The sequence below is a fragment of the Gymnoscopelus microlampas genome (genome assembly GCF_963454915.1).
Source record: "Gymnoscopelus microlampas genome assembly, chromosome: 11".
NCBI classification, from domain to species: Eukaryota; Metazoa; Chordata; class Actinopteri; order Myctophiformes; family Myctophidae; genus Gymnoscopelus; species Gymnoscopelus microlampas.
The window spans coordinates 50,701,143-50,715,485 of NC_139948.1; the positions used below are offsets into that span (position 1 = coordinate 50,701,143).

The window sequence follows — 14,343 nt, forward strand, 5'->3', positions numbered from 1 at the left end:
TGACTTAATGAGACAAAATGAGAAATTCAATTCAAGGAACCTTTGTGTTTGAGTGTTTGAGTACTTGTGGGGGTGTGCCTTCATTACAATGGCTTCTCATTGTGATCCATTATCGTCAAGTCTTTTAACCCATTAAGACCTTGAACTGTGTCATTTTTAGATTTGAGCTAAAAAGCATTATTTTACACTTTGGGCTATTCAAAAATAGCAGATCTACAAGCTCATAGCGCGGCACTGAGTGCCGCGCTACGAGCTTGTAGATCTGCTATTTTTGAAAAATCGTGAAAATGTGTGCAAATCTTTGAAATATATATATTTTTAAAGCGAACATTTTTAACTCAAATCTTTGCTTCTGGGGGGTCCCTGGAACAAAATATTTTGATGGGGTCCGCGGCCAAATACATATAATTTTGGGGGTCCTTGACATGAAAAAGATTGAGCACCACTGATATAGAAACATACGTTTTTCAGAAAACTGTTGAGATTTAGGAGACATGTAGAATCGGCTTCAGGTCTCAATGAGTTAAAGGCTTTTTAACCACATAAACCCTACTATATACAGTACGTACTTTTTTTTTTTTTTTTTTTTTAAGATCTTGTCTTTTATGCCTGTATTGATAGGATAGTAGTCTGACAGGAAATAGGGAGAGACATGCAGCAATTAAAGGCCGTCCGGATGATCGGGACTCGGACCCGCGACGCGCTGTCAGGCTACTTTGAAGCCTATATATAGGTGCCTGGACTGCTATGCCAGCGGTCCAGGCCCAGTACGTATACTTTATTGACCAGGGTCCCCCAGGGGGGTCTATTAGATCCCCTCCTTTTCCCCCCTCTGTCAAAGATAAAAATAGCACATCATCAAGCTTGTGTATCGGCTGTGTTTGCAGAATGTTTGCCCCCGGGGTTCATGGGGTTAACCCTTTTAGACCTGGAACGCATCTGTGTCATTTTAAGATTTTTTTGGCTATTCAAAAATAGCAGATATACAAGTTCATCGAGTGCTGCGCTATGAGCTTGTAGATCTGCTATTTTTTGAAAAATGTTTAAAATTTGTGCAAATATTTGAATATATATATATATATTTTTCAAGCGAACATTTGTAACTCAAATCTTTTTTCTTCTGGGGGGTCCCTGGAACATACTTTGAGATGGGGGGTCCTCAGCCAAATACATGGCAAAGTAACTTTGCGGGGTCCTTGACATGAAAAAGTTTGAGCACCACTGATATTACAGCAAGTTTGAAAAAAAAAAGAAACTGTTAGGATTTAGAAGACATTTGTAGAATCCCCCAGAAGCAAAGATTTGAGTAAAAAAATGTCTGTTTAAAAATATATACATACAGATTTGCACACATTTTCAAGATTTTTCAAGAAATAACAGATCTACAGTACTGCTACTGTACAAGCTCATAGCGCGGCACCGAGTGCCGCGCTATGAGCTTGTATATCTGCTATAGAGTACAGAAGCCCTGACGTCACTCGTTCATCCCCTGGGTCGTAAAGTAATGTCTCTATGGAGAATAACATTGGGTCATCATAGAATCGTCTCATATAAGAATTGTGGTCCAAAAATAAACAAACTGTCTCTGCGATATTGTCAGGGAGGAGGTTCTGTATAGTTTATGATAGTCAGTCACTTATATTTGATACAGTCTGTTTCTGGTGAAAATTTAACTAATTCGGCGGAATTTTCTCACCGTCAGTTGATGCTTCATATCCATAAGAGTCAAACCGCCGAGGTCATTTGTTTATTTTTGGAACACAGTTCTTATTTGACGCGATATTAAACACGTCTATGGGATTCAGAACGGGGGGTGGAAAACTGCGAACCAGGTAGACAAACCTAGGATGTGTAAATTACGTCAGACTTCTTCGGTGCTCTATTTTTGAAAAGCCCAAAGAAATCTGAAATTGATGTGTTCCCAGGCAGTCTTAATGGGTTAACTGAAACCTGGTATTTTTCCTCCCTGAAGTCTAAGTCTCCTCCCATGCATTGATCTTATAAAGTCTTTTTCTTCCAGAGCTCCTGTGTTTTTCCCTTCAGTCCTCTGTGATAAAGATCAGCCCACTCCCTCTGTTCACAGAGTTATTATAATTGGACTGTTCCGGAATCCTCCTCACTCACACCAGTGACTCACTCCCCTGCCAATCACACTAACTAGCTAACAACACACTCTCTCTCTCTCTCTCTCTCTCTCTCTCTCTCTCTCTCTCTCTCTCTCTCTCTCTCTCTCTCTCTCTCTCTCTCTCTCTCTCTCTCTCTCTCTCTCCAGTGGTGGAAAGTAACTGGAAAGTACATTTACTCAAGTGCTGTACTTAAGTACAATTTTTACTGGAGTATTTCCAATTTTCTGTACTTTTACTTCCAGGCTATTTATTTAATACACTAACACGTTTCGACCAAAAGCGGTCTTCATCATGGGCTGCTAGCCCTGATGAATTTCCAATTTTCTGTACTTTTACTTCTACTCGGAGGCAATTATCTTGTACTTTTACTCTGCTACAATTATTTGAAAACTTTAGTTACTAGTTACATTGTTGGTTTTGATTATTATTACAAAACATGCATTAACCACCTCAGCCCTATGCATACAGTACCTAGGCTAATTGAAAATAGCCGATCTACAAGCTCACAACGCGTCGCAAAGCGACCCATGGTGGGCTCTATCGTGGTGGGCTCCTTTCACGCTGGCCTAGCAAACATCTTAAGTCGTTAGGATTTTAATTTGCTTTAAATCATGTCCCAGGGTTCTCTTTCTGCAACACATCAAAGGGAGGAACCGTTACTATAGAACACTATAAAACATTCCTCCTGCTCCTTCATATATCTCTGCTGTCGGGGCAGAAATCTCTTATATCCATATATATATATATCTTTTTTTAAAGAGGTGGTGCCATGGTTTTGCACTTTTTCTGTTTTTCATGTGTCTATGAGGTTGATAGAACTTCATTAAGCCCCCTGGTGGTGTTTTTATGGTGTTTTATGTCTTCTCTGACTGTTTTGAGTTTCTACCTGGAGGCTGAAACCTTGAGGGTCAAACGTGCCAATAGAGAAACAGCGCATTAGTGACATAGTGAAAACATACCCTCCCCCTCATTATCATAACACAACAGGTGTGGGCATGAGGAGGAGGAGGCACTAGGACAGGTGGGTGGTGCTAAGGTGGTGGAGGAGGTGCTAAGGTGAGAACCAGGTATACTTAACACATTGACTGCCAGAGTTTATTCCAAATTTACCCCCTTGACTGCCAGCGATTTGCGTGTTTTTTTGTTTTCTCTGTTTTCTCATTTAAATGCATTTAAGTTTCTTTTTCCCATGATTTTGAACACATACGACGATCGACCAGCAGAGCGCAGCAAAATGACACCCTCGATGACTCGCTGACTCGCCCCCCCCCTCCCTCCTGGCTCAAACAGTGAAAACAACATGAACCGGATGTGAATGTCTTCGACAATCTCTGATCGGCTTGTGATACGATGTGATACACGACGACGATGCCTGATCGTCACTCGGACCAAAGAAAATAAAAGGGGAGCTCTCCCTTTGTATTTTATAGCGTGTGAAAAAAAGTGTTTTTCTCTATTCTGGACGAAAATGACCGGAGAAAAACAATGTGACCCGGAAACGAATTTTTTTTTTTACATCCGGCTTCGGGTGAGTGTGACGTAGATGGAAAACGAAAGTGATGATTAAAAGTAAACAGACCCGCGCGATCACAGATGAAACCAATGAAAATACCTAATATCGAGTTAACTCGATCTAGGCAGTCAAGCGCTGGATTCCTAATATCGAGTTAACTCGATCTAGGCAGTCAATGTGTTAATGAACTGGAGGCGTGTCCACATAAAAACATAATTTTAACAATTTCTGTACAATTTTGAAAAAAATCTTCCTCCTAGAATAACCATAATATCTGATGATTATGTTTTAGGGGGGTGAAAAATCACTGAAAATCACGGCACTCCGTCTTTAACTTTTTGTGTTTTTCTCGTAAATCAATGCCCTATTGATCATACTACACAGAAAAGCATCAAAAGTAGCAGATCTACAAGCTCGAAACGCGGCGCGAAGCGTCGCGTTTCGAGCTTGTAGATCTGCTACTTTTGATGCTTTTGAATTCGAGTCCTGAAAAGTACGAGTTTTGGGACTTAATGAGGTTTCCAGCCGACAGAGATGATTATTATCTCCCTCATTTATCCCTCTGATGCTCTGGATGTTTCATTGCCGTGCTGAATTATGGAACAAGGGCTGAATTCATTATCAAGGTTTTCCAGCCCGACGTGTTGCTGTTATTACTGTATTCCTTCTGCCTACACACGTACGCCATGTCCTAGTATGAGAGCCAATAGGGGAAGGGGATCAACGTCACGTGATTCCGTTGTTTGGCCTGGCAAAAACCTCGGATGGGTCAAAACAAATATGATTATTGTCAGAATCGCGGAAAGTTTAGAATATTATCGTGCGGTCCCGCTTTCATTTTTCACAAGTCGGTGGTTGTTGGAATGACCTGCACTGTCTACAATACTTCACCATGTGTTGCGCTATGATGAAATAAACCCATAAAATGTAACAACATGTGTGTTCCTCCGCAAAGCAATTCCAATGGTGAAAGCTGTGTGAAGGAATGTTGGATTCGGCCACGCCCCGAATTGTGCCCCGTGCGTGTGTGTGTGTGTGTGTGTGTGTGTGTGTGTGTGTGTGTGTGTGTGTGTGTGTGTGTGTGTGTGTGTGTGCGTGTGTGTGTCTCAAAGAATGGCAATACTGTGCAAATAGTCTGTCTCAAATCCATACTGTTGATTGATAGTCTGCACATAACACAGTATCCATTCACAGGTGATACATGTACTGTATATTCATGCGTTTAGTCACTGGTGATACTTTGTTCCTTAACTGTATCATTTACCTATATTTAAGTCACACATGGACAAATAAAGACACACACACACACACACACACACGCACACACACACACACACGCACACACACACACACACACACACACACACACACGCACACACACACTTTGAGTAGCAGGTACACCCACGCTATCCTGGAATCCAGACTGATTTCGCTATATATGTTCGTCTTTTTCTCACTTTGAAGCGAGTGAGACAAAAAGAAAAGAAAACGCAGAACAAAGCAATCAGTCTGGATCCCAGGCTACACCCACGCATCCACTCAGAGACTTGTGCCCAGGGACACATTATTTATTATTATTGTTTAGCACATCATGAACTCTATACTGTACGTTTCTCACTCTAGAATGCATTATTTCACGATCAATAAAGATGTCAATCAATAATGTGCGTGTGTGTGTGTGTGTGTGTGTGCGTGTGCGTGTGCGTGTGCGTGTGCGTGTGTGTGTGTGTGTGTGTGTGTGTGTGTGTGTGTGTGTGTGTGCGCGTGTGTGCGTGTGCGTGTGTGTTTGTTCCACCAGGACCCCAGAAGTAAGCACAAGTTTAAGATCCACTCCTACGGCAGTCCCACCTTCTGTGACCACTGTGGTTCTCTGCTGTACGGCCTCATCCACCAGGGCATGAAATGTGACAGTGAGTATATCCTACCCTCTGTGTGTGTGTGTGTGTGTGTGTGTGTGTGTGTGTGTGTGTGTGTGTGTGTGTGTGTGTGTGTGTGTGTGTGTGTGTGTGTGTGTGTGTGTGTGTGTGTGTGTGTGTGTGTGTGTGTGTGTGTACTTGTATTAGCCAAAAAAGACCATAAGTATTGTAGAATTTGAGAAATAGACATGAGGAAATGTTTACTTGTCCTCACTCTTTAGGTTTTAGGGGTTGGGTTCATAGACTGTATAAATGAGATGGACAAAGCCACTCCCCTGCTTTCTACAGACCGAAAATGAAGCCGATTGTTCCAAGACTGTAGGTCCGCCATCTTTCAATATCGCGTCATATCCTGCAGAATGAGACCAGACCATTATTGGTTGGGTAGCTTGTCAATCAAGAGCGGGGGCGGGGAATAAGGATAGGATAGGATAATTCCTTTTAACAGGTCGTTCATGAAAGTCCTTGCGGTCTTGTTTCCAATGAGAACCTGTGAGCAATTAGGGGTTAAGAGTCTTGCTCAGGGACAAATTTCATTTCATCGACACATATGCTGATGTGACGGTGGCCAGGTTGTCACATGTAACTTGCCACTTCTTTTTAGAATGCTGACACTCTTTACTTTGTCTCAATAATAAATAAATAACAATACACATTAAACTCACAACAATAAAATATCAGTTGCACGGTAAAGTGCGGGGTGCGTAATTACTGTGAGAATAATACTGTTTGTTAGGTACTGCAAGACTACGCCACCTTTTTATTTAAGAGGTAGGGTCCTCTGTAACACTCTTTCTTAGGCTATTCACAGGTTCGAGTTTACCCAGGTAAGTACAATACTTTTAAATGAGAACAACACTTCAACACATATCCCTTGGAGAAAGCTGGACGGAAACAGGTTTGTATAAAAAGGTAATCTATTTTATTAAGCTAATACAGTGGCGTCTATAAGCCATAAAATATTGAAAAGCATAAACAAAATATAACACTAATTCTAAAACCTCAACCTCCTAATGCGCCCACTAACTAACTAAAATACAGGAATACAGACAATCACCAAACACTAAAAACAGACAGGGCTTGTGCAAACTATAGCAAATAAATAATGAATTTAGCGTTAAAGTGCCAACTATTACTGAAGCAGTAAAGTGCCAAGTGCCAATTCAATTGCTATATGTCATATACTCATCACGGTTCAATGCAAAAGGTGGGAATGTCCTTATATGGGGTTTAACTGGAGCGGGGGTTTAGGCCAGGAATCACTGTCTCTTCTTGTCTTCGTGCGTATTGCCTGCAATCATAGAAACTAGAACCAGTTCATCTGTTCAGGTATATTTCACATATGAGGTTTAGGACCGTGGGTTTATAAAGGTAACGTTGCATAGAAGGACACTTACTCGCCCGCCAGACTGTACGTCTGGCTTTGAGGGTGTGAAGCGCGCAACGTTATCGCCACTGGACCTCTCCTCCGTTCCTTGGTTCGTCTGTCTGTCCTCCCCGTCTCTGCTGCTACTGCGCCGTCTGCTCACCGTCCGCTGCTGGTGGCTTGGTACGTGCCGCGATCACTGTATTCCCCACCTCTGCTCCGTGGTATGTCTGCTCCTCCTGTGCACAACCGTCCCTTCTGGCTGTCACTTCCACACTGCCCTGTATGCCTGTCTCTCTGCTGTCCAAGTGGCTCGCGCTCACTTTTGAATAAGGTGGGCCACACCCTACTCCGCCCTCATTCGCTCTGCCACCAGCGTGACCTGGGGACATTGGCCGTCCGCTGTCACAAGGCCAATGTCACACAGCCTATAGGGGAGTCCAATGTCAAGTGGCTCGGGGACCGGGGGGAAATACATTGTCAACCATAAAACATGCAGTGCAGAAATATAGTTAAGAGAATGATGTTTTTAAGTGCGTAATACAGGTTTTTCATCATCAATAAAAAATGTTACAATTTGGTTTCACCCCCCTGCTTTGACCCTGTCACATCCCCCCCCACTTTTCCGTTGCCAGTCCCTGCAACTGTCCCTAATCATGTCCATACCTCTGGGGTGGCTGGCCTATATTTGCTCTTCCCGAGCGCCGTGGCTCATCTGGTGCTCTCGGGACGGAGAGAAACCCATAATACTGCGGCGTTGTTGCTTCTACCTGCTCGGGCTGCACTACAGCTGGGGGGTCCTCGTGGGGCGACCTGGGGGCTACACACACTTTCAACGCATTTCTATGTATGGTCTTTTCTCGCCCCCCCTTCTCGGGTCTGACTCGGTACACCAACCCCGTAGCTCCCACCTGTTCCATCACTGCGTAAGGCTCGGGGTCCCACCACGTACTCAATTTCCCCTGGCCATCTCTCTTCCTATTTCGAATCCACACTCTCTCTCCTGGTAATAGGGGTGTAATACCGGCCCTACGGTCATAAACCTGCTTTCTCCTCTTGGCCGTTTCTCCCATCCTCTCCCCTGCGGTCCTATAAGCTGTCGCCATTCTCTGTTGGTGGTCCTGTACCCAGCCACCCACTCCCATGCGCTCTTGCGCTGACTGCACTCCTAACTGGACATCTATAGGGCGCCTCAAATGTCGGCCAAACATTAAGTAGGCGGGGGCATAACCCGTAGCACTATGGATCGTGTTGTTATAAGCATGAACTAACTCGGGTAAGTGCTCATTCCATCTTCCTTGTTTATCAGTGTCTAGTGATCGCAACATGTTCAGTAATGTCTGATTAAATCGTTCCACTCCACCGTTCCCAGCCGGGTGGTACGGAGTGGTGCGACTTTTTGCAATACCATAAGTCTGACATAAATGGTGCATTAACTCGGACTCGAAGTTGGGGCCTCGATCTGAGTGGAACCGGGCCGGACAGCCGAACGGCTGGATAATATGCGTCCATAACGCACGGACAGTGGTGTGCGCAGTCTGGTCTCGGGTGGCAATAGCCCAACTATAACGGGTGAATAAGTCAGTAGCTACCAGAATGTTTTGCCACGCATCAGCAGGCCTACCTAATGTGAGGAAATCAATGGCTATTACTTCTAGTGGATATGAGACTTCAAAGGGTTGTAAGGGGGCCCGAGGCTCTGACCTGTTCCTCTGCAGGCTGCAGGCGACACAACCCTGTTGTAACTGACGCACCGCTCCCTCCATGCCTGGCCAATAGAACCGACGTCGCAGCTGGGCCAAGGTCCTCTCCAACCCAGCATGCGCCGCGGCCGTGTGGATTCCTCTCCATACCTCCTCTCTGCGTGAACCTGGACAAATGATCTGTGAGTATTGTTCTTTGGTATAAGGATCGGTCACCTTCCTATATAACACATGATTTCGTATAATCAGTTTGTTCCACTGGCGTAACAGTTGCCGCGCTCCCCGAGTCCAATTCTTCCTCTCCACCATATTAGGGGCTCTCCCCCGTTCCACGCACCTCTTCACCACCTGCACATCTAGATCCCGATCCTGCGTCTCTCTCCACTCATCCTCCCGGGCTGCTGGCGTCGATTGTACAGCCGCCACATCTACAGGCTGCACTGGGAACCGCGATAGGGCATCAGCGTTGGCGTTGTTTTTGCCCGGTCGATACTTGATGTCGAAAGTAAACGACGCAAGTTGAGCAGCCCACCGTTGTTCCACAGCTCCCAATCTAGCCGTTTGGAGATGCGCAACAGGGTTATTGTCCGTGAATATTGTGAATCGAGCGCCAGTGAGATAATCTTTAAACTTCTCGGTCACGGCCCATTTAAGGGCCAAAAGCTCCAATTTGAACGAGCTATAATTTGCGTCATTCTGCTCGGTCGGGTGGAGACTGCGGCTTGCATAAGCTATTACACGTTCGTGACCGTCTTGGACCTGGGCTAGAACCGCTCCCAACCCACGGCCACTCGCATCAGTGTAAACCACAAAAGGCTGTGTATAATCCGCATACGCTAACACCGGGGCTTGTGTGAGGGCACTCTTTAACGCATCAAACGCCCGCTGGCACTCCGAAGTCCACTCGACTTTACACTGGTGGGATTTTACGTCATTTGGGATTCCTATCAATAAGTTGTTTAAGGGTCGTGCTATAGCAGCAAAAGAGGACACGAAACGCCTATAGTAACCCGCTAGACCTAGAAACGCGCGGACCTCGCGGACCGTTGAGGGTGGTGTCCAGTCCCGCACTGCCACCACTTTCTCCGGATCGGGCCGCACTCCCTCTTTGTCCACGACATGGCCCAGAAATTGCACTTCCCTCCGCAGAAGTTTGCATTTGTCTAACCGCAGCTTCAGTCCATGTCTCCACAGGCGTTGGAAGACGAGCTCGAGGTGCTGTAGATGAGAGGAGAAGTCAGGTGAATATACTATAATGTCATCAAGATATACCAGCAAGGATTCTGTCACCTGACCACTCAGACACTGCTGCATCAGCCTCTGGAACGTCGCGGGCGCATTACAAAGCCCGAACGGCATGCGTTGAAACTCGAACAGGCCCAGCGGGGTCGTAAAGGCGGTCTTCTCCCGGTCCCGGGGATCCATTCCTACTTGCCAATACCCGCTGGCCAGGTCTAACGTGGAGAACCATTGCGCCTTCGTCAGGCTGGTGAGCGTCTCTTCTATCCTGGGTAGGGGGAAGGCGTCCTTGTGCGTCACGGCGTTAAGTTTCCTGTAGTCGACGCAGAACCTCCAGCTGCCATCTTTCTTCTTGACCAGTACGATAGGTGCCGCCCACGGACTGCAACTCTCCTTGATGACTCCCTTCTCCAGCATCTCATTCAGGAGGGTCTTCATCTCCCGGTACATGGAGGGCGGCAACGGCCGGTGTCGCTCTCGTATGGGTGCCGCGTCTCCGGTCGGTATCTGGTGTTGCACGACGTCCGTCCGTCCGAAATCCTCGTCATGGATGGCGAACACCTTCTTCCACCGACACAACATCTCGTGTAACTCGCTCTTCTGCGCCTCCGGCAGGTCATCACGCTCCGTCAACACTTCCATCTCTTCGGGCAGGGTCTTCAGTGGTCCATCATCTTCCACACTGATTACGGCCACTTCCACCTCTCCGTCGGTCCCCAGGGACAGGCTCAGGTCCCTGCCGCCTCGGACATCCGCTTCTTCCACCGGGTACAGCCTCCCCAGCTTCTGGTGGCGGTCCAGGACCAGACTATATGCGTGTGGGTTGCACACTCGTATGGGAACACGTCCGTGGCGCACCGTGACGAGGGCACGGGCCACTCCCAAATCTTTTCCATCCGGCAAGGCTTCCATCAAGGCCTCGTAGTCCGCTCCATTTGGTCCTCTCCAAGCGCGGCCCCAGATCATCACTTCACTCTGCGCGGGGATTCGAATCTTCCGCCGGCCGACCGGCCACACATAACCGATGGACCCATCTTCGTTCGTCACTGCCTCCACCCTCCTACAGGTGGCGAATGCGTCCTTCCACAGCGTCCTTCCCTGCTGACATGGAAACACAGGCCTCCCAGGCCATTTAAAGAGGGCATGCCATACAGCGTTCACGACATTCATCCCAATAATCAGCGGTTGAGTACAATGTTCATCTTTCACGATTACAACTCCTCTCCCTGGGATCTTCATTCCCTCCAGCTCTAGGTCCAATATGGCATAGCCAGTGTACGGTAAGTCAAGACCATTAGCGGCGCGTAATTTAAAAACAAGGGGCCCATTTCCCAACGTTAGGTGTGAGAATTTTTCCTCAAATAAGCTTTGCTGCATTAATGTGACTTGTGACCCAGTATCCAGTAACCCCCTTAAGTGGACTCCTCCCATAGTGATCCCAATAGTCGGACAGTCCCCAATAAACACTTCATTAGCCCTTGATCTGGCGAGTGCGCGCTGCACCCCTGTCTCCCGGACCTCGGCGACAGGGCGTACTAGTTTAAATGATTGGGGTCAGATTTACAAAAGCGAGCAATGTGCCCAGACTGCCTACAGCTCCTACAGATCGGCCTACCTCCCTCATCCCACTCGTTGCGTTGGTACGGCTCCCGGCGTCGTTCAGATGGAGGCGAACCGCGAGGTCGTGTATCGGTGGTGTTGGGTCGAAGGAGCGGTCTGATCTCTTTCATGAGCTCCTGCGTAAACCCCTGCATTTGCGATTTGACGTCTTCCATAATCTCCTGTTTCAGTTTCTCTCTCCATTCAGATTCCTGTGAGGGTGTTGGGATAGAGACAGGTTTAACAGCATGGCACAAGATTTCAGCAGTCCCTTCTCTTCTATGTTCAGTGTCTAGTAGGAAGGCCTCATTTTTTAGGGCGGCGAAGTCTTCTGTGGGGTTTCGACGGGCATATATTCTTAAGGCTTGACCCAGAGGGCCTTCAGACAGTCCTACAAGTAACTGCTCTCGCAGAATGGCATCGGAGGGAGCGGTGTCTGGGTCGAGCCGCCGCAGCCCGCAGAACAACTCTCTAAGCCTCAAAATATAAGCCTGCACACTTTCGCCTGCGCGTTGCGCACAGCCATAGAACAAGGCACGAGCTTGGGAAGCAGAAACAGATGTTTTATACAACGTGTCTAAACATTTAAAGACTTTGGCCACTGTATTGCGATCTTCCTTGTCAATTACACTAATTTGTCGCTTAGCTTCCTCAGTAAGGGTCTGTACTACAAAAGCAACTTTTTTCTCCTCTGTTAAATCCTGAGTGCCCAATAATCCTTTAATCTGTTCTCTCCATTCCCTGTATTTCTCCTCACCTTCTATGCCCGAAAACTTAGGTAGCCACGGTGCCCCTGGATACACTGGCATCATCATCATTACTTTCTTGATTCAACCAAACAAAACAAAACAAAAAGCAGCAAAACAGCAAAATTTCAATACAGTTTCTCTTAGGGATTTTGTGTTGTTCTCTACCCAGTCCTGCCGCGCTACGCCAAATATGTGACGGTGGCCAGGTTGTCACATGTAACTTGCCACTTCTTTTTAGAATGCTGACACTCTTTACTTTGTCTCAATAATAAATAAATAACAATACACATTAAACTCACAACAATAAAATATCAGTTGCACGGTAAAGTGCGGGGTGCGTAATTACTGTGAGAATAATACTGTTTGTTAGGTACTGCAAGACTACGCCACCTTTTTATTTAAGAGGTAGGGTCCTCTGTAACACTCTTTCTTAGGCTATTCACAGGTTCGAGTTTACCCAGGTAAGTACAATACTTTTAAATGAGAACAACACTTCAACACATATCCCTTGGAGAAAGCTGGACGGAAACAGGTTTGTATAAAAAGGTAATCTATTTTATTAAGCTAATACAGTGGCGTCTATAAGCCATAAAATATTGAAAAGCATAAACAAAATATAACACTAATTCTAAAACCTCAACCTCCTAATGCGCCCACTAACTAACTAAAATACAGGAATACAGACAATCACCAAACACTAAAAACAGACAGGGCTTGTGCAAACTATAGCAAATAAATAATGAATTTAGCGTTAAAGTGCCAACTATTACTGAAGCAGTAAAGTGCCAAGTGCCAATTCAATTGCTATATGTCATATACTCATCACGGTTCAATGCAAAAGGTGGGAATGTCCTTATATGGGGTTTAACTGGAGCGGGGGTTTAGGCCAGGAATCACTGTCTCTTCTTGTCTTCGTGCGTATTGCCTGCAATCATAGAAACTAGAACCAGTTCATCTGTTCAGGTATATTTCACATATGAGGTTTAGGACCGTGGGTTTATAAAGGTAACGTTGCATAGAAGGACACTTACTCGCCCGCCAGACTGTACGTCTGGCTTTGAGGGTGTGAAGCGCGCAACGTTATCGCCACTGGACCTCTCCTCCGTTCCTTGGTTCGTCTGTCTGTCCTCCCCGTCTCTGCTGCTACTGCGCCGTCTGCTCACCGTCCGCTGCTGGTGGCTTGGTACGTGCCGCGATCACTGTATTCCCCACCTCTGCTCCGTGGTATGTCTGCTCCTCCTGTGCACAACCGTCCCTTCTGGCTGTCACTTCCACACTGCCCTGTATGCCTGTCTCTCTGCTGTCCAAGTGGCTCGCGCTCACTTTTGAATAAGGTGGGCCACACCCTACTCCGCCCTCATTCGCTCTGCCACCAGCGTGACCTGGGGACATTGGCCGTCCGCTGTCACAAGGCCAATGTCACACAGCCTATAGGGGAGTCCAATGTCAAGTGGCTCGGGGACCGGGGGGAAATACATTGTCAACCATAAAACATGCAGTGCAGAAATATAGTTAAGAGAATGATGTTTTTAAGTGCGTAATACAGGTTTTTCATCATCAATAAAAAATGTTACAATTTGGTTTCACCCCCCTGCTTTGACCCTGTCACACTGACCTGGCCTGGAATCGAACCTGGGGCAACCAGGCGGCCCTAGGCGGGCTCACTAACCACTCAGCTATGGCCCCCCATGATGAATGAATGCTATCGGTTGTGTAGCTTGTCAATCAAATCATCCCGCCCCTCCTAGAGAATAGCCTACTTTATCGTCAATTTTAAAATAAATGGGACCATAATTTAGCAAAACGCATATCCTGATGATTGAAAGGAGACTTTAAACTAGCGACTGGAAGCATATAGTATTTATGAAAATTTGTATTACGGTAAGAAAATCTAGTCTAAAGTTTGTCAAAAAAAACCATTCACTTGCGTTAAAATAAATTATTTCTGACACCGTCAGGTCGGCGCAGGGTAAAACAGCGCCACTCTGGCCATTCAAAAGCTTCCGTGTTGGCCTCATCGTAAATATCCAAGACTTGGCCCTTGGTTGGGTTAAGATATTCAGAGGTCAGGTTTAGGGGCTAGGATTAGACATTTAAAGGCTAGGTTTAGGGGTTGGGTTAAGACATTTACC

The 14,343-nt window shown here is 46.3% G+C and overlaps 1 protein-coding gene across 1 annotated transcript in view; it reads left to right on the forward strand.

The window, feature by feature from the left end:
- The window catches only part of prkcab (protein kinase C, alpha, b), a 205,619-nt gene that overhangs the window by 141,205 nt on the left and 50,071 nt on the right, over nt 1-14,343 (forward strand). Inside the window, exon 4 of the mRNA XM_084071166.1 lies at nt 5,438-5,549. Coding sequence (XP_083927292.1) covers nt 5,438-5,549 — 112 coding nt within the window. The remainder of the gene's footprint in view (nt 1-5,437; nt 5,550-14,343) is intronic.